This window comes from Sminthopsis crassicaudata, chromosome 3 (assembly GCF_048593235.1).
Source record: "Sminthopsis crassicaudata isolate SCR6 chromosome 3, ASM4859323v1, whole genome shotgun sequence".
In the NCBI taxonomy this organism is placed as follows: Eukaryota; Metazoa; Chordata; class Mammalia; order Dasyuromorphia; family Dasyuridae; genus Sminthopsis; species Sminthopsis crassicaudata.
Window position 1 is genome coordinate 73365692 of NC_133619.1, and position 26577 is coordinate 73392268.

Consider the following 26577-nt stretch of genomic DNA (forward strand, 5'->3'; position numbering starts at 1 on the left):
TTAGAATACACAACAATTTGCACTATGGGCATATTTCTCCAGTCTAGGACTCTCACTAGTTGTGTACAGGCCCTGGCCAAATCTCTTAACCTCTGTTTACTCTGTTTACTACCTTATTTCTATAGCACTTACCTCCCAGGGCTGTTGTGAAAATCAAATGAGATAACAATTGTAAAGCACTTAGCAAAGTGCCTGGCATATAGTAAACAGGAGGCAAATGCTGTTATTATCACTATCATTATTATACTTTTCAAGAAATCAGTGTCATATGCTGATGAAGTAGTACAGTGAATGGATATGGATAATAAATTTCAGAGTTGAAAATCTTAAGATATTTTCTAGGCCAGATGCATTTATTTTACAAATGTTTACAAATGCCCAGAGATCATGTAGTGGGTCAGAGATTTAGAATTGGAAGAGACCTTAGACTAATCCTTTTATTTCACAAATTAGGAAATGGAAGTCCAGAGAAATGACATACATTGCCCAAAGTCACAAAGTAAACAACAGAGCCTAGACCTAATTCCAATTTCATTGTATTTTCTGTGCATAAATTATTAGCCCTGGTTCAAGAAGAAAATCTGAATTCAAATTTTGTCTCAGACATTTACTAATAGTATGTTCCTGGGAAAGTCAGTAAGCTTCTTTTCCCTCAATTTCCTCAACTGTAACATGGGAATAATGATAACACCTTCTTCCTAGGGTTATTGTGAGGATCAAATGACATATTTATAAAGTACTTAGTATAGTGCCTGGAAAAAGTTGAAATTTAATAAATGTTTATTTGTGCCCTTTTCTAGTGTATTCTTCAAAATATATATTTAGTAAATATTTGTAGAATTAAATTCCATTATAATATAGACAGCAAAGTAATATGCTGACAAAGTCATATATGTTTATAAAACAAAATGCTCTGAAAATGGAGATTTTCTAGCAAGGATTCTTAAGTTGGAGCTCTGTGAACTTGTTTTTGAAAAATATTTTAATAAGTGTATGTATATCAATATAATTAGTTTCCTTTTGATGAGGTGTAGAGTGGTCTAGATTCTTGGTGGCCTAGAGATTAGTGGCTATGAGAGAGTTATTAAGAATCCCCATTAAATCAGCCACAGGTTCTAGGAGTTCCTAGAACTCATTCCTGAATATTAGTTGCAAAATGAAAGTTTATTGTTAGATGGAAATAGGTTTAATGACTGACTTCTATAGTGGCGGATCTATGGAAAATGGAGTTTTGCCTTTGAAGATGCAGTTCTCAGTGGACAGAAAGTCCTGGCAGCTGAGTGAACCACCAAAGTCTATCTGTAAAGACGTTAGTTGATGTATGCTTATTATATTGGGTATCTTAGTGGGGGTTGGGAAGCCTGAACTGGGCGGCCCAAGCAAGTCAGAATGGAGATTGGGACAACTGGAGCAGATTATAATCAGTGGGTGCTGGAACAAGCCTGGATCTACTATTAGAATTCAAAGGGATGCTTTTTTGACCAGGATTTGTGAATCAAAGACCCTGGCTTCCTTAACTGAAATGCCTCAGCCAGGAGGGGCTGGGAATTTGAAAGGAATCACAGATCAATAGGAAATACAGTTTCTTAAAGAGAACACAACCAGCTTCATTTTGTAGTTAAAAAAATTTAGAAAAAGTTAAATCCTGTTCCAGAGTAAGTCAGAATTGGTCTCGATATTCAGAAAAAAGGAAGTGAAGCACACTAAGACAATAATTTCGAGTGTTTTTATAATTACTTTATTATATGTGCATGTTCAAACAACAAATTCTAATATCTTTCATAAACATTTTTCAAATAATTTTCCATATGGTATTTGTCATGATATTTCTTCATATCCATGCTCTTTGGTCATTCAATATACAATTCTTCACAGTTATTCATCTTGGGGAAAATAAATTATTTTACTCTTTCTGTTTTTACCTCTAACATAAACCTTTGAGATGCCTAATGGGAAAATGTTCATCCTATGTTGTAATGACTATAAAAAAATACTCTGGGACAAACTGTGCAGTGATTTGACAGTGATCTATTCTTTAATACACATACATTGTTCTCAAACCTACTCAAGTACACTCTACCTTCAACTTGCTCTTATTCCCCTGAGTGAAAAATCAAAGCTTTCTGAAACATCACATGTGAGTCTACTTGCTGATACTAGAAACTGAGGCAAATAAGGAGGACAAACTGCTGGAATATTGTTCATAATAAGTGTGGAATTGTAAAAGGCAAGTCATGTTGACTGCAGCATTATTCATGGAGCCAGGCAGCAGATTCAGAGGTTCTGGTTTCTGTTACTTAGATAATTTGAGATAATCTGTGCATTGAGCTGAAACTGTACCCTTTTATGACCCTTCCTCCCAGAATCTTGCTTTTATCTTTACTGTCTTCTGAACCAGATGGCAGAGCAGAAGAATGACTTTTATTGACTAGAGAGGATGAGCTCCTCTTTCAAAGCAAGGGCCATGTGGTTATGGCTATAATAATTGTTCAAGGCTTAAACTTAGGAACTCTGAATCATAGGATTTAGAGATAATTTAACTTTCACTCTTCTTCCCATTTTACAAAGAAAAAAATTGAAGCCCAAAAGATGACTTCACCAAAAGGTTTGATTTGGGATCTACCCTAAAAATTCAATGCTCTTTCTATCAAGTCAAATCAAGATATTGGTTTATCCTGGCACTAATGTCCCACAGAATATTTTCTTGATTATATTTTGATGACTTGTGGTAAAATTCATATTATCAGCATAACTCTACATGCATTACTACAACCTTTTCTGTGACTGTTTTCCTCATTTATAAAAGAGTATCAAGTCAACAGATTATGAGGTACATCATAGGTTACAAACATTCAGCCCATGGGCCATATGTGACCCATAATACTCCCAAGTGTAGTCTGAATCATAATAAAATGTAATTAGGAAATATTTTGCAAAATAAATAAAACCGCAATAAAATATAGATAATGTAACATTTAAAACCTAAGCCAATAAGCCCATAGGGATCCTTATGTATAGTGGCCCCTGCTTTTATTAGAGTTTGATACCACTGGAGTACATGATATGAGAGAGACAAATGTTTCATAATTTGAAAGTAGGTGATTTTTATAAGAAAATGTTCAACAATCTATGCCAACATTTTAACTGACTAAATTAAATTTAATTGATCTGAACCCTTATCTATCAATATGGAATAAATAGTTTCAAGTTCTCTGAAAATCAAATCAAACTTGGACATTTTTTATGTTATTTTAGAAAGCAATTTTTGAATTTGAAGATTTATTCACGGTTGAGGCCTCTTATGTTTTCCCCAATATAAATCAATTACTGTTTATATACATGAAAAATTTAACAAATGATCCCTGTACGTAGCAACAAGCTATTCTGTTTATTCTTTCAAGATAAACAACATTTAGATTTCCATTCAGTAAAAGCACCTGCTTTCAAATGTTTTGAACATTAAGCAAATGGTAAAAATTCTTGTTAATTTTCTCCACCTTTGTTCCCTCCCCCACCATAAACTCCAAGACAATAATATTCCTGAAGATACAACTGTGACAGTTTTATGTACATACATATAAATACTTTACCCATACACATAAACATTCAACATAATTAAGGGCATCTGAAAAAAACATGGATACAGACAGCAGCAGAGACATAGTCCTAATAGGACAACACTCCCTCTGAATAAGGCCATATTTCTCAGAAGAGGGGCTTTTTTTTTTTAACCTAATGTACTGATACTTAAAACAGTGAAGAAGCTTCTAAAAGACTTCAACAGTAAAAGAGTGGAGGAGGGAATGGATAATAAACAGACAGGTATGATGTTACCTTTAAAAATAGCTCTGTGCCTTCATAACTATATGAAACTACTTAAAAGACACCTGTTGAAAATAGTATCATTTTTTCACATCTCATTTCTCTCCTTTTTTTTTTTTTTTTTTTTGCTCTCTTTTACACTTATGTTGGATTATGTCTAATCTGAATCAGTAAACTGGACTGGAACATGCACATACATTAAGACACTCACAGACCCAGACATTTGGAAATTACATAGACATAAGGCCCCTAACACTAATTGAGCAGCAGCATATTTTCTAAATAGCGAAATATACCAGCTTACTTAGAGAGATTCACAAAATCATCATAATAGATATGTACCTGCATTTGAGGGTTAATTGGCAGTAAGTGCAAGCTATATGAAAAATACTGTAAAACAAACAAAAGTACTTTTGGCCTCTCTAATTTTTGAAATTCTACTTAATCTAGGTGTAGGTAGTTATTTGTCTCTTACTGTTATTAGCAATAGATACTTATTCATTGCACTGAATTCTTGCTCAGGGCTATGAATAATTTCAATTACATTTTTACATCATTCAAAATATAATATAGGCCTATTTAGGCCTTCTAATTAAATTAGGCCTTTGAATAGAAGAATGCTATTTCTGTGTTAGATTTAGGTTTAATAGGCCTCCTCTGTATATGCAGATATAGTTTATGACCAATATAAATGAAGTATAGGCATACAGAATAATTTAAAATTCATTGTAATATAATTAAAGTTATGTTCAACTTCAGGATTAGAGTTTGCATTTACATACCATGTTAATTTAGGTATGACAAGTCAAAGAATCACAGAAGCATGAGTGTGTGATTTGCCTTATAAATGTGTTATTTTCTAATGTAAACAGTTAAATTCAGTTTTGTATTGTGAGATTCATAATCCTATGATCTTCTGATAGTAAGATGATTTGTTAGGGATCTGATTGTCATAATCCCTTTCATATTCCTTTGAATACTAAAGACCCATGTGAAAGCCGCACAAATAGGGCTGATAAAAACAATGATAACTTGTGACTGGGCCTTATAAATAAAGAAAATTTCTCATTTATAGGTATTTATCTTGTATCATGAATGTATACATCTGAGGGGCACTTGGAATCACTGATATCATAATGGAATGGCTATTAAGTTGCTTCTAATAATATAGTAATAACAGTAGCTAGAAGAGAGTTACATCTTTGAGGAAGGGCAACAGTTACTACCTGAGAATAAACATTTATTTCCAGTTGCCCCCATTGCCATGCACTGATGTAATCATTGCTATATAAGTGATATCATCATTTTTTAGCAGTTTTTTTCACATTTGGCTTTCATATCATTACAGTCTTTGCCTTTTTGAACAACTTTTAGCTTTGTAAAAAACTGTAACTCTCCTTACTGTTAATGCTGTACAACCAGTTATATTTTTTAAATGAATGGAAAGCTTTTATGACACTAGCTTTCAGTTTTACAAATATAATAAAAAGAACAACTAAAAGTAAGCATTATGAAGTCTAAAAAAATTGCCATTTTTCTCAATGATATTACTTTTGATTAGGAAAAATCAGCAGTGGACTTGCTTTTTTGTTTGTTTGTTTTGTTTTTTTTTTTTTTTTTTTTTTTCTATTTGCCTTTATGATTCTAGTATTTTATTTCATTTTAAATATAAGTTGCCACTCCTTAATAAGTCATATATTTATTTTGAAACTATAAAAATAAAAAAAGTCAGGTAAGATGTTAATGTGACCAATATCAAAGGGCTGGTTTCTTTGTTATAATATATTAATAAATTTGTTAGATAAACTTGATATTTACAGTACATTTGTAACAGATCAAGGCTTAATGAATCACAAATAACATGTATTGAAATGGCTCATTTTTCCATTCTTCTGTGGTATTTGTGATCTTCACAAAACCAAATGAGGGTAATCATTAATTTTATATTACTTTTTTGAAATATTCTACTGATTGGCAGCAACCTGCTTAGATTTGTGCCTTCTTATAGATATAAGGTGCTTTTTTAGTTGGCTAATGAAAATTTGTCACCAATCTCACCTAGACACTTTCAGCAAGATGATTCATTCTTCTAATCCCTGAATCCCTACTAAATCTAAAATTAAACATGAGACTCATCTAGGTCAATATCTGTCTCCCCCAGTTCAATATGAGTAAAACTGAACTGGCTTGTTAGTAGGGGATTCTCCATCCCATTTTCCTCACTGATATGAAGAATAGTGTCATCAGGCTGTAACAAGCTTGTGGTCTCAAGACCTGCAAAATCTTCAGTGTCTGAAAGCTGGGTAGATGAGGGGCTGTGTGCTGCAGCTCCTTGCTCTCCTTCGGCATCATCTTCCTTTTCTTTTTCTTTCTCTTCAGTTGGATGGACCTTACTCTAGAAGCAAATTAACCAGTTAGTTTGAGGTCTTCACAAAGTAGAGAAAACATTCTTTCTAAGATCCTTCTAGTGTCAAAAACTGTGCATTCTAAGATTGTGAGGCAGCTTGGTATAGCAGAAAGATTATTGGGACTTGGAATCAGAGGACATGAGTTCAAATTCCAGCTTTGCCAGTTACTACACATAAAATTTTGGGCAAATCACTTAGCCTTTTTATGACTCAATTTCCTCATCTAAAAAATGACAGAGGAAGACTGGATGACCTTCCATCTCTAAGATTATGATTCCCTGTGCTACAGAAGAGCTTCAGAAATAATTTTTTAAAACCACAGATAATCTCTCAAGCTTTCATAGAATATTATCAGAAAATAATATAATAATGATAGCTAGTATTATCAGACCTTTTTATGAAATGCTTTCATAAACACATTCCTTTGATTTTTCCTCTCTCCTCCTTCTTCTTATTTTTTTTTTCTTCTGTGAGGCAACTGGAGTTTAAGTGACTTGCCCAGGGTCACACAGCTACGAAGTGTTAAGTGTCTGAAGCCAGATGTCTAGAGTCAGAAGACCTGAGTTAATATCCAGCCTTAGACACTTAATAATGATCCTGGGCATGTCACTTAATCCTGTTTCCCTCAGTTTTCTCATTTGTAAAATGAGCTAAAGAAGGAAATGGCAATGCCCTCTAGAATTTTTGCCAAGAAAACCACAAATGAAGTTATTTTACAAATGTGAAAGCTGCATTTGAGCTGGTAAACATTTGGGGCAGGATCCAAACTTAGTTTTTCCTGACTCTAGGCTCCTTCTCTATTTACCATGCCTCCTTGCTGCCTCATAAGTATATCTTAGAGTTGCATACAGCATGTCTTCTTTCAAAACTTGTACCCAAAATGTTTTTTCTCTGTAAAACTAAGTATCTCATGAGGATTAACCAGGATTAAAATTTAGGAAACCAATACATGTTCAAATGATACCTAAAGAACAATACAGGAGGGAAGTCATTCTCAAGTCATCGTGAGAGCCATTACCTGGGAGGGACTCTGGCCATGGAGATCAGCAACTATGATGGCAGGGGAAGATGTGAGGACTGGTTTCTCCACTACTTCTGGTTTACCAGACTGACCAGGACTGCTCTTGCTGCAACACTGTTGCTGGGTGGTGGCAGGAAGGGTGTCTACTGGGGAAGATGATATCTCAGGCTGAGTCTCTGTGAAGGTCACTGATCGTTTCTGATCTGTTTCCATGAAGGCAGAAAATGGGGGATGAATAAAAAAACACAATTGATATCTTTGGCTCTCATTTGTCTGAACTAAATTCTCCCACCTTTATTGGCATAGTTACTATCAGTAAAAGTGAATGTTTTAATTTCATGCCTTTTCAATATAAGAAAAACTATTTTAGTCATTATTTTAGTAAAGTAAGGTCATTAAGGCACAGGGCATTAAGCTAATAAATTGTTATTCTTTACAAAATCTGTACTAACCTGACTTTAATTAACTAACTAATCACTTAGTCTTTAATGTGGCAGATGGACACTTACCACCTCATGCATTTATGCATTTTTATATTTTGTGTGTGCGTGCAAGATATCCATGCCCTAAAAAAATGGTCTGCCTTATGTTAATTTTTGTATCCTTCTCTTAAAACAGTCCTAAGCTCCAATACTTTTTAATAATTGAATTTCCTGTTTCAGTGTCTTTGCATTGACTAGTTTCCATGACTGGAATTCTCTCTTTCCTCAGCACTGCTTCTTAAAATCCCTGATTTCCTTAACTACTCAGTTCAAGTGCCATCTACTACATAGATGCTTTCCTAATCCCCTTACCTGCTTGTGTCCTCCATCTCAAAACTACTCTGGATTCATTTTGTATATGTTCTGTAAAGACTTACATTGGTATATGTTGTCTCACTCCTTAGAATGTAAGCTCCTTGTGAAACAAGGTTGCCCACTATCACCATTACTATTCAATATAGTACTAGAAACGCTAGCCTCGGCAATAAGAGCCGAGAAAGAGATTCAAGGAATTAGAGTAGGAAATGAAGAAATCAAACTATCACTTTTTGCAGATGACATGATGGTATACTTAGAGAACCCCAAAGACTCTGCTAAAAAACTACTAGAAATAATTCAAAATTTCAGCAAAGTGGCAGGATACAAAATAAATCCACATAAATCCTCGGCATTTTTATATATCACTAACAAAATGCAACAGCAAGAGATACAAAGAGAAATTCCATTCCAAACAAATGTTGAGAGTATAAAATATTTGGGAATCCATCTACCAAAGAAAAGTCAGGAATTATATGAGAAAAATTACAAAACACTTGCCACAAAAATAAAATCAGATTTAAATAATTGGAAAGACATTCAGTGCTCTTGGATAGGCCGAGCGAATATAATAAAGATGACAATACTCCCCAAACTAATCTATTTATTTAGTGCTATACCAATCAGACTCCCAAGAAACTATTTTAATGACCTAGAAAAAATAACAACAAAATTCATATGGAAGAATAAAAGGTCAAGAATTGCAAGGGAACTAATGAAAAAAAACTCAGAGGAAGGTGGTCTAAGTGTACCTGATCTAAAGCTATATTATATAGCAGCAGTCACCAAAACCATTTGGTATTGGCTACGAAATAGACCGGTAGATCAGTGGAACAGATTAGATACAAAGGACAAAAAAGGGTACATCTATAGCAATCTAATCTTTGACAAACCCAAAGATTCCAACATTAGGGATAAAAATTCATTATTCGGAAAAAACTGTTGGGAAAACTGGAAATTAGTATGGCAGAAATTAGATATGGATCCACACTTAACACCATATACCAAGATAAGATCAAAATGGGTCCATGATTTAGGCATAAAGAGGGAGATAATAAATAGATTAGAGGAACAGAGGATAATCTACCTCTCAGACTTGTGGAGGAGGAAGGAATTTATGACCAGAGGAGAACTAGAGATCATTATTGATCACAAAATAGAAGATTTTGATTACATCAAACTAAAAAGTTTCTGTACAAATAATACTAATGCAAACAAGATTACAAGGGAAGTAACAAATTGGGAAAATATTTTTAAAAACAAAGGTTCTGACAAAGGTCTCATTTCCAAAATATATAGAGAACTGACCCAAATTTATAAGAAACCGAACCATTCTCCAATTGATAAATGGTCAAAGGATATGAACAGACAATTCTCAGAGGAAGAAATTGAAACTATATCCACTCACATGAAAGAGTGTTCCAAATCACTACTGATCAGAGAAATGCAAATTAAGACCACTCTGAGATACCACTACACACCTGTCAGATTGGCTAAGATGACAGGAACAAATAATGACAAATGTTGGAGGGGATATGGGGAAACTGGGACACTAATACATTGCTGGTGGAGTTGTGAAAGAATCCAGCCATTCTGGAGAGCAATCTGGAATTATGCCCAAAAAGTTATCAAACTGTGCATACCCTTTGACCCAGCAGCGCTACTACTGGGATTATATCCCAAAGAAATACTAAAGAGCGGAAAGAGACATATATGTGCCAAAATGTTTGTGGCAGCTCTTTTTGTTGTAGCTAGAAACTGGAGGATGAATGGATGTCCATCAGTTGGAGAATGGTTGGGTAAATTGTGGTATATGAAGGTTATGGAATATTATTGCTCGGTAAGAAATGACCAGCAGGAGGAATATAGAGAGGCCTGGAGAGACTTAAATCAACTGATGCTGAGTGAAATGAGCAGAACCAGAAGATCACTGTACACTTCAACAACAATACTGTATGGGGATGTATTCTGATGGAAGTGGAAATCTTCAACATAAAGAAGATCCAACTCACTTCCAGTTGATCAATGATGGACAGAGGTAGCTGCACCCAGAGAAGAAACACTGGGAGGGGAATGAAAATTGTTAGCACTAATATCTGTCTGCCCAGGTTGCATGTACCTTCGGATTCTAATGTTGATTGTGCAACAAGAAAGTGATATTCGCACACATGTATTGTACCTAGACTATATTGTAACACATGTAAAATGTATGGTATTGCCTGTCGTCGGGGGGAGGGAATAGAGGGAGGGGGGGTAAATTGGAAAAATGAATACAAGGGATAATATTATAAAATATATATATATATATATAATAAAAAAAAAAAAAAAAAAAAAAAAAAAAAGAATGTAAGCTCCTTGAGGACAGAAACTATCACTTTTTTCTTTGTATCTCTAGTGTTTAGCACATCTGGCACATAGTAGGTATTTAGTAAATATTTGATTGCTTATGTGTTTGAAAAGTATCAACTTTTAAATAATAAACTCTTATCCAAATAGTATATTACTATCAGATAGAAAAGGATATGTGTATGGAGTCTCCCAAATCCTGGAAAATAACAGTGCTGTTTTGCATGGGGACTCTTCATCCTAAATTCTTACACTAAACAAAAGATAACTCTAAACTATCATCTTATACAATCTAGACACCCATTCCCCTTACTTAATGTTATTATGTACAAACATTATCATGTGAATGTTACCTTACCTGTTGGCTTTGTTTTAGGCTGTATGCTTCGGCGAGTAGTTGAGAGCCTAGCTCCATGACGACTTCGAGGTTCAGTCTGAGTCTTTTGCCGAGATAGAAGAGGTCGCCTTAGCTAAAAAAGAAAAGACAATATAAAGTCAAGAGAGACTTGAGAAAATCTACTGATTCTATCTTGAATGTAACATATATGTCATTGGGTACTTACCTGCCTCAGGCCTCTTTTCCTTCCCAGTGGTTGCTGAATAAGGAGATTCTGTTGGCCAGGTTCACTTTGTATACTTGCCACCCTGTTAAGTATCAGCAGTATTAACAGAATCAAAAATGCAGGAGAACTGACTCTAGCCAATGTGATCACAACCCATTAATGTGACACAGTCACTTCAAAGACAACAATGTCTTTGAAGGCTAACTGGGATAGGAATCCTTGGGTAGGGATTTCCAAATGTTAGAGGAGTTACGGAATTTGGCATAAAGCACTGTTCTTCCAAACTGTCAAAATTGAATTTCTTGTTTTTAAGCCATTCATGATGATGTACCCCATACCAAAATAATCATCTAAGGTGCCCCCAATTATGGAGTGTGCCATACACAGAAAGAGTATAATAGTATTTTGTAATCTCAAATTTTCAGAGGGATATAAAAAGGAAAAAACTCTCTCTGATATGAACACTGAATTTTTAAAAAATTTTAATTTAAATAAAAATAAAATGAACAAATGTCAAACACAACAGACACAGGTTCCATTTAGGTGAAGGGGCATGACACATGAACAGGGTCTACATTCAATTCATGTTTGCAGCCTGAAGTCTCTTTGAGACCAATGATTAAACATAATCATAAGTAGGTATGCTCAAACTCTTTAAAATTTTTTGATAAAATAGACTGTTATAGTGATCAAATTGACATCATTTGAAAATCTTAAATCTCACTTATTGTACTGAAATTTAACATGCAGTTTATAATATTGGCAATTTATATTCTTTCTTCCCTTCAGTTAATTAACTTATCTTTTGATTAGTACATTCTGATTTTTTTTTTTCATGGCATTGTTGTCAAACATAAAAAAAGAATTACTGGGGCAATGGGGTGTTTGTATGATTAGGTCAGTGATTCATGAGGGAGTATAACAATAGTGTCTTCTTAAAAAGAAGCTTAGAATCTTTGTACCTAATACACTGCTCTGTACACAGTAGATGCTTAATAAATGTTTGTTGAATCAAATTTAATCCTTTATATTCAAAAATGATTTGGCAGTGGGGTTTTTTTGTCTGCAAATGACTGACACATGAATGCTACTTTTCCCCTAAGTTGTATGCATATAGAGAATACTTTTAATAATAGGGAGAGTGAAAGTATTATAGACTTGGAACAAAATCTAATTCTGGTAATGAGGTTATCAGAACTCATTTAATATCTAATCTTTTTTACTGTGACCTTATAAAAGAGTTGTCACCCAATGTTAGTTCAATTATTTTATAGTGATTCATAATCAAATGTCCAGGAGAGAAAACTAATTATTATAGTAGTTGTTATTTTCAGACCCGTGATTTCACTGGTAAGGAACTAACTCAGTGAGAAAACACTCTCTATCAAGTTAATATATTGCAATGTAGAATTCTAGAGGATACTCTGGAGCATGGAAAAGTTTAGTGACTTGCCCAGGATCACATTGCTAATATGTATAAGAGGCAGGATTTGAATCCATGCTTGAGATTGACTCTTTATGTACTACCTTACATTACCTATCCACTTTTTTTTTTCTTCTAAGAAAGTGGCCGAATGCAGAAAGGTGGGAGAGGGAAGAATAAAGGAAGAACAGACTACAAGACACCCAAACTAGTATTTGGGGTCATATAAAAAACAGACATCCTATAGTGAACAAAATCAACCATAAATATGCTCAAATATTCCAAATAAACCATGTCATCTGTGGTCATGTCAACCATCTTGTTTCATCTCATTCATATTTTATCTAGACTAAATCAGTAATTCCCTAATGAGGTTGGTCTCAAAGGTTCCAAGTTAAGAACAAAGCTCATTTATCTGAGGGAACATGGTAGTCATCACTGAAACAAATAACAGTTGGAAAACATTTTGTCTGAGGACTAATAAAGTGATAGCAAAAGCTTATAACTAGTAGATAGGCTATCAAGTAATGAATTTAGAAGTGTGGGAGAATTGGGATGTATACTGAAAGAGGTGGTACACATAACACTAACGAGCCAATGGATTCTTAGAAGTGCCATAAAAAAGAATGCAATACAAATGTGAATTGTTACTAGCATTATAATTGGAATAAGCTACATACTGGAATATGAGAAAAATATATGAAATAAAAGAAAAAAAATTCACCTCATGCCAAGAGTGATAAATATACATGATCCAAATTCCAAAATAAGAATCATAAATAGAGGGCTTGCCTTAAAGAAGTATATAAAGTTTAAAATCATAGCAATTACTTATTTTGTATAAATGATGTATACATCAGAGTTGAAAGTATTAAATATGTCTTTGGAAATACACCCCTGACTGAGTAAGATTATAAGTGATGCTAAGATGTTTATATTCTGACACCAAATAAATGATACATATTTGTATAGACTGTAAATAGAGATTTAATAGTGAATAGAGCCATTTTGTAGAATGGAATCTAATCTTATAAATTTCTTCTTCAGGGGCTTATGGTTTAAATGTAGGCATATGGCTATATATCACATAATACTAAAGAAATTGGAAATAGTTTTGCAGAATTTGTAATATCTTCCTAGGAAAACACATAGAAGCAGAAATGCTATGTTAGTGAAGATCAAGTTGACTATACAAACTTTATCAAGCTCTTGTCTATACTATGTCTTATATTTCTAAACCAATTTATCTTTAAGAAGCAAAAGAAAATACATATATTTTACTTTATTGATGTTTTCAGCTATAAGAACTGCAACAACCAAATTTACTTCTTATGTCAAAGAATTTTTATTTTAAATTCTCAAGTTAAAATGCCTTACTTCTGGCCACCTGCATAACTGAGAAGTAGATCATTCATATACTAGTAATAGAAGTCCAGAACCTCCATCACTACTGTTCCTACCATATATGAATCAAAAGTGTCTACATTAGCATAATCCATAACACAAAGGATGCTTCAAAGAAGAGCAGTCAATATCAATCTTATCAGAGGACAAAAAACCAAAACAAAAACCAAAAACCTGAAAACAAATTTTCCTATCTGAAAGTTATTGTGTTATCTGAAGTTCTGAACCCTAAAAAAGAGCAATACCTAATCTTTTTTCCTTAATATTTAAAGGGAAATATATTAACTTATATACAGTAAAATTAAAGCACAGTAGAGTTTTCTAACCTAGACCTGAAAACACCTTTCAGAATTGTATTTAGAGAAAATTTTCACTTGTATTTTTGAGCTGCTAACAAAAATCACAATTGCAGAAAATATAATTCAGATTTTGTAGAAATCAACAGAAATAGGAATCCAGTTGAAAAAATTGCTGGATGACAGCAAATCAAACACCTTTGCGATAAAAAAAAAATTACTCCTTGTTTTCTCAAAAGGAATAAATTACAGGAGTAGCATTTTAATTGCAAAAGGAGCTAAGACAACCCTAGAAGGATTTTGTTATGAATTTTTCTCTCCTAGATGAATCATTCACTGTCTATATCATTCATAAATCTGCAAGAGACAGTTTTAGCAAAATAGACACCCTCATGATATTTTACAAAAATAAAATCCAGACAAGAATATACATGAAGAATTGTTTCATACATCAGGATGGTCATCAGTTCAGTACTAAATTTAGTTCATAGAGCTCACATTATAAACTGCCTTTCCTAACTTAAAAAAAAGTCACTTGACCAAAAAGAGAAATCATTTAAGTGAACCACTGGTGAGATCAATGCAAAATAAAACAAAACAAAACAACCAAACCCAAAACCAAGCAGGTGCTTTTCATTTCATTTTAGTCTCACAATTATAGGATGAGTCTTGGATATACTGGAAACTACCCAAATGGAGCAAAGCATCTTGTACATTGTTTATTCATTTTCTGTTATGTTTAACTCTTTATGACTCCATTTGGGGTTTTCTGGGCAAAGATACTGGAGTGATTTTACCATTTCCTTCTCCAGCTCATTTTACAGATAAAGAAACTGAAGCAAACAGGATGAAGTGACTTGCTCAGGGTCACATTCAGGAGGATGTCTTCTTGACTTTAGGCCCAGAGCCCTAAACACTTTGTCATCCAGGTGCCTATCCCATACATAGGAAATATTAAATCTGAGGTGAGCTTTCCACCACAGTAACAAAATTATGGTGGCATAGACAATGACATGGAGTATTCATGTAGAAGGGATGAAACAGAATCATACTGTTCCCCATAAACAATACTTCCTGTTTAATATTTATTGGGTACCCACAATGTACAAGATGTTATAGCCTAAACAACTTTGGATCATGGGATTTTGGTACTGGAGAGCTCATAACCTGATTGCTATTACTATTTATTAGAGGTAGTTTCCTTTTATAACCCCTTACATTTTTATCACAGCCTAAAGTTTTCAACATAATTTTATATATATCATTTTTTAAGATACTTAAAACAATCCTGGTAGGCTTTTATAGATAATGGTAGCTGAAAATCAGAGATATTTGACTTACTCCAAATCATACAGCTAGTAAACGCTAATAGGACTGTAATCAGGTCTTATCTCATTGAATACTCTCTCTCACATAATAATGATTTAGTTACAAAACAAGTGGGGTACATATTTCAAAAGAGATCTTTAGGCACTAATTTTCAGCTACTGAAAAGGAAATCCTTTTTGCCATTTCCTTCTCTACAGATGAGGAACTGAGACAAAAAGGGTTAAGTTTATCCAGGGTCACATAACTAGTACATGTATAAGGCCTTTTTTGAACTCATGAAGATGAGTCTTCCTGATTCCAAACCCAGTGCTCTAATTACTGAGCCAAGCACTAAATATAAATATTTTTATTCCATCTTGGTCTTTCCTTGATATATTATTAAACCTGAATAAATGCTCTCCTCCTCTACTATTATGCTTTAAATTGACTTTTCAGTAGGAAATATATTCTTTGACTAGATTATTTTAGTCTTCATTATACTCTACTTGGTATAAAAGACAATTTTGTCAATAAAGTATAAATAAGCATCTATTCCCACATGTATTAGTAGCATTCTAAAATCCTAAAATATTGAAAGTTGAGGAAACCCAAAGATTAGTTATCTAACCCAATCCTGACATTTTGAAAATGAAGAAACTAATATTCCTGAAAACAAATAGTGTTCTAGAATCCAGGTCATCTGACAGAAACCAGTGTCCTAGATCTGGGAGATCTGATAAAATGAATATTGTTTGCAGGAAATTTTAGGTTACAAAACTAAATTCCTATTCCCAAACCCTCTCTCACCCCCCTCCCCAATTAGATAAACTTTCAGTTTCCTCTTTTAAAAAATCAACTTGTTTATCAATGGCTACAGAGTCCTCAAAATCGCTGGCATTTCATTTTCCAAATAAAATTTCAATCATGTCTTGACTGTTCATGACCCCATTTGGGAATTTTCTTGACAAAGATATTGGAATAGTTTGCCATATCCTCTCCAGTTCATTTTATAGATAAGGAACTGAGGCAAACAAGGTTAAGTGATTTGCCCAAGGTCACATAGCTAGTAAGTCTCTGAGGCCAGATTTGAACATTTTAATTGCTTTAAAATGACTTATAAAAGCTGAGTTTTTCTTTGCATCAAAAAGCCTTGAGAAAAAACTTTCTTCTTCATATAAAGTTTTTACTGGTTTCATCCATATTTACCAGTGCACTATATTAATATAGTGTATATACAATATATAACCATTTTCATGAAAGACTAATCAAATTATGAGAGTGAATATATTTTAGTCATGCTGCTTAAAAATTTGTAGGCTCTGTAGTCTGATTTTCTTTGGGAATGATGTTCAATTTCTTTTATGTCTTGGACACATTAATTAATGTTGCTAAGACCTGTGCCTTTGGGAATGTAAGATTTTGTACTTTGAAGGGATGCCATGCAGAAAATATAAGCTAAGAACATTTCATCAGAAACATACTCTTCTGCTTAAATTGACCTCTTTTAAAATGCTCATATCTTGGTGACATAGTGAAGAGATGTCAGGAGATACATTTACCTGTGTATAGAAAAAGTGGATATGTTGCTTCCTAGTAGAACATCATTATGTTAACTTGGTTTACTTTCAGTAAAAATATTGCATCCCATTTTCAAGTTCAAGAGCTGAATCTGTAATTAGCTTTAAACCATATATATATGCATTGATAATTTATATACATAATACACATATAAAATGATGTTGAAAACTTTAAAAATGATAAAAAACGTACGGCGTTATAAAAGAAGTATAAAGAGGTAGAGTCAGACCATTCACATCTTTGTAACCAAGACTAGCTCAGCTCTAAATATTCTGACTAGTTGGCTTGTCTATTATTTTTCTTGCCCAAATGTAAGTAATCCTGAATATGTTTCCATGATCAATAGAGCAAAAGAAAACTAGATTGAGCTATTTAACTCCTTTAGAAAAATGCTCTAGTCTCTTAACCCAATTCCTTCCTCTCTCATTTTAAATGACATAAGGTAGTTCTTGACTACATAATTATAGGGCAAAATTCACAGCATGTGATCCAAACAGATTGATTTCAAAGATAGAGTAGGTCTAATGAAAATTTGATGTAATACATTATACTCCTACTTGGTCAGCAAAATTGTTTAGACAGTGATTCACTTTGAATACACCAGGGCTTTCCCAAAGACATTTCAATAGTTTTTTGTTTGTTTGTTTGTTTTTTTGTTTGTTTTGTTTTTTAAAGAATGTTATCTTGTTCAAACCTTAATTTAAGTGTAAACAGATAAGTTAAAAAAAAAAAAACAAGAAGATAACTGTTTTAAAACCCATTATAGACTATCTGCTTTCTTTAAAAATTATGCACAATTATACAAAATCATCTTGAGACCTGTTTCTTTTCTCTTATTTCCATTATGCCAAATAACTCTTATATTTGCTTCTTCTGCCAATGGAAGCAAGCTTTAGTTCTACAACTATTTCATGGTAAGAGATTGAATTTTCAAAGCTGGGGCTGTCAAACATAAATGAATGTCATGAATCTGGGCTAACAAAAGAAAAACAAAAACCACGTTTGATGATGGAATAAATTTCCCATATTCAACATGAAAGAAAAATGTGAAAAATGAACAAAACACCAAAAAAACCAAATGAGTGACAAAATTCTAAAAAGGCAAAATTCACAGGAACAGCCTCTCAACATCTCCTCATCTTTACTGATAAAGTAACAGACACAGGCATGTAACACTTGGAAGACAAGACTTAAAGAACAGATATTTACTTAAAATGGAAGACACTAGTGATGTACAGGAAGTATTGTCTCTCTCCTCCCCCCACCCTCCCATGAGGATCAGTTGAGAGGTATGACTATGAGAGTAAAATGGTAGGAACCATCAATGTCATTTATCTGAGTGTTAAAGGTGCAGTCTACCCCTTCTTCACAATCTTTAGATGCACAGCATGGTAAACTCCATATTGTGCTGGCAACATATAGCTTTTCTAATTCAACCAAGGAGCATACAACTCAGCAGTTCTGAGTTACAAATTCCCTATATAAGCAATATTTTGACAAGATTCCTAGAGTAAGACACTTAAGAAATTCCATAAAATAAATTCAGAAGGACAGTTGATATGTATATAACATTAAAATTATTTTTATAGTATTTTAAAAATGAATTATGATATAGAGTAAAAATCTGTCTCAATGTTTTAATAAAGGGTTTCTTGGTTGTGGAAACCTGTATTTAAATAAGTGAATTCATATTGATGATGTTCCTAGAAAATTACTAATGAGTGTCAATATGAGGGTAAAATATGTAACTGGGAAAAATTTAACACCTGGTACTTAAGACTGACATAAGAATTGCCCATAAAACTCTTCAGAACTGTTTCTGGGCTTTCAAAAAAAATCTTGTCTATAGTTGAAAATCTATGAAGGTTTGCTACACCTTTGACTTGCAGACTGGTATATCCATGAACAAGATGGGGAAAGGAATGGAAATAGAGGGAAAGAGGGAGTGAAAAAGAGACAGAGAGACAGGGAACAGTTAGTATCTTGGCACAGACACTGACAGACAGGTAGGATTGACACTGTACCTAGAGAGGCTGCCCTCAGCGGCCAGGCACTGGGAATCATCGAGGACATTAGGTTCACTGCAGGAGGGGTAGGGAGATGAAGCATTTAGGGAAAGAAAATGCAAAAAGGAAAAAAAAAGAGCATGCAATTGTCTGTTTTTCAAGAACTAAAAAGAAAAGGAAAAGTCAACAGAACAAGAAAGGAAAAAGGAGGACAATCAACCATTTGGCCTCACACTGGGTTCATTGGGGCACGGAATCACAGGGTAGGGAAAAACATTGGATACTAATTTAAATTTAATTAATTTAACTTAATTTAATTTAAAAACTGGATACCAATTTAAAGGAGCAATCTATCAAATGTTGGAGCCTAGAGTGCTCCAAATCAATATATGAATTTTGAAGTGTTTTCTAAAAACAATTTATAGAAAATCAAAACTAATATTTATTTTAAAATTATTTGGTTGATTTACTTGCAGCTTCATTGAAAATCATCTGTCTTTTGCTGTTGTTGTTGTTGCCTTTGGTAGTTTGAATCCAAAAGCCACTTACCATGAACTCCTAATAATAACTTTAAATTCTGATCATATATTTAAAAGGAACAAACAAAAGAAACAAAAGCAATATCACATGCTTAAGTTAACACTACAATGAGGATGCAAGTAAATTGGAGGGAATTGACCTAGGAAATTCTTATGAACTCAAAATATCTTCTCCTTCCTCAGCAATTAATATTGCCTCTATTGAAGTGATAAAAAGATAAATGTCAATAGACAAAAGCTATCAGATGGGCAAGAGACAAATAAGATCAATAGGTCATGAGTTTACTTTATGCAAAGAGACTTCCTTGAGGACTGGACTGGTGTCTCATACTTTGCTTGTAGAACATAGTGCTGGGCACGTGATAGGCACTCAGTAAATACTTGTTTGATTGTGCTGAAATAAATTACCATTATTTATGAAGTCTAGCTGTATTTATTTCAAAGTTTAGTGCACAATTGCACTAAAAAGACGGTACCACTCTACCACTACAAATGCGAGGGGGGGCGGGAATCCAAACCCTGATTTCCATTCTCTCTTCCATGAAAAAAATACAATAGAAATGAATGAATAAATATAGATTCTCTAATTTCAGCCTGTCTAGATTGCAATTCTGTTTATCCATCTATTCAAATGGATGGCAATGCAACATATTGACATATTGTCTTTTTTTTTTAACCGCTAAGTGTAAAACTAATTTCTTACAGAAGGCGAAAAAGGAAATGTTTGCATTTGTTGAGAACTGTTGAAAATTCGTATTTTAAATCTCCATAAAAATGTTTAGTGAAAATGGTTGAATGCTTATTTTCTTTTTAAAACCTTTGCATTTTAAATATTATTCTGAGGGCTTTCATCCCACTGTTTATTCTATGGTAAGCATAACTCATTGGTGGTGTTCAAAAAAAGGAAATGCCAGTAGATTATTTATTGGAATATCAGATTTGTCTTTTTTTGTGTTCATAACCAGTTCTCTGATTGGCTTCCTCCTTCTTTTTAAAAAATTTTTTTAAATACTTAGGAAAATCAAAATTGGAGATTACTAGTTTTTATGTCCCAAGGTTAATCCCCATAAGGACAAAATGAAGTTGCATCCTTACTGTTTGTAGAAAATGACAAATAATCAGTTTATCTGGTTAACTTTTACCAAAGCTGTGATAATTACTTGTTCATAGATCATAAATCTTGAGCTAGAAAGGACATTAAGTTTTACATTCTAGTTTTAGAGATGCAGAAAGTAAAACTTTAGGCATTTAAGAGCAAAGAAGGGCATTTTTGACTCCAGATCCCTTCAGAGTTCTTGCTATCACATCATACTTCCTATCCTGTTTACATGAAACAATGTAAAACATTAAATTTTATTAAATGTTGTTAGTTTTTTTTAAAGAATAACACATTTCCTCTCAATGATATCTTTAATAACTTACTTCCATATGATGCTTTATAGGTATGGAATATTTTATAGATGCTATTTCATTTAAAAAACTGATTATTCATTTTCTCTTATTCTTGTTTTTAGCTACTTAAAAATCTTTATTAACTTGGGCTTCATTTTATGAATTTAATTCTATATGTTTTGCTTAGCATTTATAGAACATTTCTTGATTTGCAAAATGCTTTATGTATTTTTTCTCATTTAATACTCATAAAATAAAACCCCTGAGAAGGAGGCTTTATACTTATCACCATTTTACAATTGAGGAAAAAGAGGCAGAGGCTACACCCAGGGTCATATGGCTAGTAATTATCTGAGGCCAGATTTCAATCAGGTTTTCTTGACTCTATGGAGCCAGCATTTTTTGCACCAAGTCATCTCCTAGGATCATAGAATGGTAGGTTTAAATCTTGAAGGGATCATACAGATAAATCACTGAATCTAATCTCCTCATTTTAAGGATAAAGTATCTGAGGCCCAGAGACATTAAGTGATTTGTTTAGGGTCTCACAGAAAATAACTATCTGAGATGTGATCTAGATCCTGATTTTCAGTCCAGTGTTCTAACTACTACTACACTATGCTATCTCTCATTGGTTTGGTAAATGCATTTACAACTTAAAAATATTAGATTCCAAACTATGGGAAGTTTGATAATTTAACTAATTTTTACAAATCTGAATTACCATGGCTCTGTTTTCTATTTCAAATATTTATATCATTATCTGTATCTCTCTCTTCCTTCTTCCTTCCCTCTCTCTCACTCTGTATATGTATAATACAAGGTCAGAGTTAAAGAACTGGACAACAGAGTATAATTAAGTATTTCTAGACCACTCCTTTGAAAGATTTGGCAAAATAATATATATTTTGATGTTAAAGGCTGTTAATGTTCTGCAGTAGATTTTTAAATTGTTCAGCTGAGCTTGGATTTTTATTATTTTCATTCACACTTATTATTGATTAACATGGAAGAAACTACTTTTAAGAAATGTTTTTCATCTGGGCCAGTGATTTCATCAGTGTAGGGAGCTCTCTTTGCTGTGAAAACTCCTTTCACTGAGACAGGTGGATATTCTAATTGCAATTTTCAGTTTTACAGAGTTTGTGACCCGAGACCCTGAGAGTTTACGTGATTTGCCAGGGTTACACAGCCAGTATCTGTCAGAGGCCAGATTGGAACCTTCTACCTACTACAGTCTATCATGTTAAATATCACCTTGAAGAACAGACTAAAAAAGATGGACAGAATCTTATAGAGTATCTAGAATGATAAGGAAGTTAAAGCTTTTGCTCAAAGTCCCTTATCTATTTAGCATCAAAATTCCTTTCTTGTTTCATTCAATACTAGAGAATGAACAGAGGTGCCTTCTAGAGAAGATACACACTTGATCAAATTCATCATTCCAGGAAAGTCCTCAGCCATTACACTTCTTATGAACCCTGATACTGAGGGATCACAGAGAGATGAGAGAAGGTCATTCACCAAGAAACATAGCCAGGTGCCTGTTTGATAGAAAAATTATTTCAGGTGTAAGGGAAGGAGATGACTGAGACAATCAATCAGACCTCTTAACTCTTATACCCTTGTCAGATCCAAGGGGGATGGAATGATAGATTGATTGCATCAATCAACCTGGGATAAGGAGATATACTAGTTTAATTGACCTCCACCCCTATAAAAGGACAATACTCAGAGCAGGAAGGATGCCTTTATATCTACTCAAATTTATAAATCTTAGACAACCACGTTGCAAATGAATGCATGCTCATTATGAAGAATCATAACTTTAAATTCACCCTCATATCATGCTAGTAAACATCACATCAATCATTTTAAAAATTAGCATAACTTTGAATGAAGCTGGATTATAGATAAAGTACTGTAATAATACTAAACCCAAAGGGGTTGTTGGAACTTAATACTGCTATATTATTAGAGTGGAGTTCTAGTGAGGGAGATGTATATATATATATACATATATATATACATACATATATATATGTATATATACATATACATATATATGTATATATGTAAAACTAAAGTGGCAAATACCTGTTAAATACATAAGACTAAGATCCCCATGCACTCTCTCCTTTTCTTTTTTTCTTTTGAGCTGAGCAGACCAATCAATCAACAAGCATTTATTAAGCCCTTACTATGTGCCAGGCACTGTCCTAAGCACTAGGGATACAGAGAAAAAGTGACAACAGTCCCTGCCCTCAAGGAGCTTACATCCTAATGAGGGAAATAACATGCACATACATAGGTATATATAAGGTACATAAAGAACAGATATGTTAAAATTAAAGGGAAAGGCACTAGCAGCTGGAGTGGTGGGAAGCAAAGCATTCCAGGGAGAAGGGTGAAGGGAATTTAGTCAGTGCAAAGGCACTGAAATATATTAAATTTTATTGTATCTAGAGGGAATTAACATGTAAGAGGCTAGAAAAGGTGATATCATGGTTAGTTTTAAATACCTGGGCAAGGAGTTTATCTTAAAAATTAATAGGGAGCCATTTGAAGTTTTTGATTGAAGTTCATAGTATCAAGTTTTGGATCATTTTAGAATTCCTACTTTAGGCTTAAAAAAGGGAATATAAAAAATAATGGGCTTTTTTACCTCTGACTGGGCAACATGCCCACCTCAGCCTGAGGTGCAGACATGCTGGAGACATGACTTGAGAATCGTCGCCTTCCAATGGCGCTCATGAGGTAAGCTTCTTGTTCACTTACCACACTGGGCATGCTCACCGAGTCATCTAAAAAGGACAAAGAGAGAAATGAGGTCAGAAAAAGTGACAAAATTAATATCAAAACTTCTATGGAAAACCTCCAAATCAAATACTCACTTGAAGGAACTATTCATTCATAATCTCTTCATTGACAAATTAATGACTAAAGCTAGCACTTATATAGTACCTTAAGGTTTGCAACGTGCTTTAAAAGTGTTATCTTATTTTCTCCTCATAATTATCCTGGGAGGTCGATGCTATTCTAATTGTCATTTTACAGATCAGTTTCCTCATCTTAAGATCACAGGGCAGTTAAGTTCGCTCAGGGTCCTACCACTAGTATCTGAGGTAGTATCTGAACTCAGGTCTTTCTGACTCTAGATTCAACACCTTATCCACTATACCTCCTAAAGCTTTTTTTTTTTTTTTTTTTTTTTTTTTTTTTTAATCAAAAGATCCAATATTGTTCCATTTTCTCATCTTCCATACTGCAAAATAATTCATAGCCTCTGCCAATTTCTTGCATGGTTTTCATGATTTACCTGGAAGTCAGTTGGAAATCTGAAAACTAAGGAACTATAAGGTTTTATATCTTTTATATTTTCCTAAGATATTTAGGGGAATCCTTTATTGAAATGAATTGCATAAGGCTATCGTTAATAGTTGTCTTTTTTTCCCCCTGAGGCAATTGGGATTAAGCCACTTGCCCAGGGTCACACAGCCAGGAAGAATTTAGTGTCTATGATACTTGAATGGGGGCCAGCCTTGAGGAAGGCAAGAGTACCAGCAAGGCTTGGGCTTTGAGGCAGCTCTACAGCAGCAGCAGTAGCTTTCGGAACCAGGCAACTGGTCAGAAAGAGATTTTGATAGCACTGGGTATGGATGTTGCTGATTGGCAATTTTGTTGTCTATATATAGTTCCAGAGGTGAGAAGAATGCTTGTGATTGGTCAAAAGGAGAAGGGACCCTGTTTATAGTTTTAGGGTCAAGATGAGCACCAGCACTTGCAGCAAGAGGGAAGCAGTGGCCCTTCTTGAGTAAATCATAACAACAGTGACCATACTTCTCCCTGGATCATACCCACTTAGTAAGTACCAAAAATTTGCAGACCCCCAGCACTAACTGAAAATAACAGAACAAAAAATGACTGAAACTTGGCATAGTATCTCCTCACTCTGAGTTGAGCAGAGCCCAACTTTAACAAAAAGTTCAAAGTCAAGAAATAGCCTGGAAAAATGAACAAACCATAAAAAACCTTGATTATAAAAAAATCTAATATAGTAGCAGAAACCAAGACATAAACTTAGAAGGTGGCAATAGTGTGAAAACAGATATAAACAAAGTCTCAAAGAAAACTGCTAGTTGGATTCATGACATTAAAGAAAGAGATAAAAAAAAAGATAGGAAAAAACTGGCAAAATAAATGAGAGTGATGCAATAAAATTTTGAAAACACCTTAGTAAAAGAGGTACAAGAAACACTGAAGAAAATAACATCTTATAAAACAAAATTGCTGAAATGGAAGAAGAGATACATAATTTCACTGAAGAAAATTATTCTTTAAAAATTGGAATTGAACCAATGAGAGCTAATGACTCTAAAAGACACCAAGAAACAATAAAACAGAGTCAAAAGAATGGAGAAAATAGAAGACAAAGTGAAACATCTCATTGAAAAAAAACCCAACTGATCTGGACAATATATAAAAGAGTGATAATTTAAGAATTATTGGACTATCTGATCAAAAAAGGAGCCAAAACATATGTCACGAAGTTATCAGAAAAACTGCCCTGAGATCTTAGATCCAAAGAGTAAAGTAGAAAAAGAATCTACAAACACCTCCTAAAAGAGAAAAATATCCAGGAATATTTTAAGCCAAATTCTAGACCTCTCAAGTCAATAAGAAAAATTTGCAAGCAGTCAGGAAGAAACTATCCAAATATGTGGTCACATTCAGGATCACATGAGGTTTGACAACTCAAACATTAAAAGAGTGGAGAATTTGGAATATGTTATTTGGGAAGGCAAAGGAGCTAGAATTAAAACCAAGAACAATCTACTCAACACAACTAAGTATAATCCTTCAGGAGAAAAAAAAAAGGATATTTAGTGAAATAAAGGACTTTCAAGACTTCCTGATGAAAAGATCAGAGCTGAACAGAAAAATCTGTCATTCAAATGCAAGACTCAAGAGAAGTATAAAAAAGTAAATGAGAAAGAGTAATCATACGAAACTCCATAAAGTTATATTGTTTATATCCCTATATGGGAACATGATACATGTAACTCTTAAGAACTTAATTCTTATTATAGAATTTGGAAGGAGTCTATATGATGATGATTACTTTCCCCTATGCCTCCACAAATAATGAAGGGCCAAGAAAGAGGGATACCCTGTAAGAAGGGGGCAGGAAGATGCAGAATGGGAAAACTTTTATCACATAAAAAAAATTTCAAGAAAGAGTTCTTATAATGAAAGAGAAAATGGAGTGTATGTATGGCAGATAATGCTCGAAACTTATTCTTATCAGAGTTGGTTCAAAGATGGAAGAAAATACATACACATATAACCCATATTTACAAAAATGCACTTGGGAATAGAAATCTCTCTTACAAATAAGGAATAAGAGGGGAAGGAGACAAGAGATATGGGGGGAATGATAAAATGAGGGCAGATTAAAGGAGTCATTGGTCAGGAATAAAACAGACTTTTGACAGGAAGGACAAAGTAGAAAGAGAGAAAGGGAAGACAAACAGAAGAAAATAAGATGGAAGGAAATACACAGTTAATAATTATAATTTTGAATAAGAATGGGGTAGTAGAATGGGTTAGAAACAGAACCCAACAAGCGTACATATTTGAAACAGAAAGACATATACCAAATACTGAAATAAAG

At 33.6% G+C, this 26577-nt stretch overlaps 1 protein-coding gene across 10 annotated transcripts in view; it reads right to left on the bottom strand.

Annotated features, from left to right (window-relative positions):
* Positions 1-1715: 1715 nt before the first annotated feature.
* The window catches only part of UNC80 (unc-80 homolog, NALCN channel complex subunit), a 218502-nt gene continuing 193640 nt past the window's right edge, over positions 1716-26577 (bottom strand). For 9 of the 10 annotated variants that reach the window (XM_074298820.1, XM_074298825.1, XM_074298823.1 and 6 more), the window contains 6 exons: positions 23569-23707; positions 18991-19047; positions 10958-11039; positions 10753-10864; positions 7249-7454; positions 1716-6217 (listed from right to left, as the gene is read on the bottom strand). In XM_074298820.1, coding sequence (XP_074154921.1) covers positions 5942-6217; positions 7249-7454; positions 10753-10864; positions 10958-11039; positions 18991-19047; positions 23569-23707 — 872 coding nt within the window. In that variant the 3' untranslated portion in view covers positions 1716-5941. The remainder of the gene's footprint in view (positions 6218-7248; positions 7455-10752; positions 10865-10957; positions 11040-18990; positions 19048-23568; positions 23708-26577) is intronic. The other variant, XM_074298828.1, reaches the window with a different exon arrangement.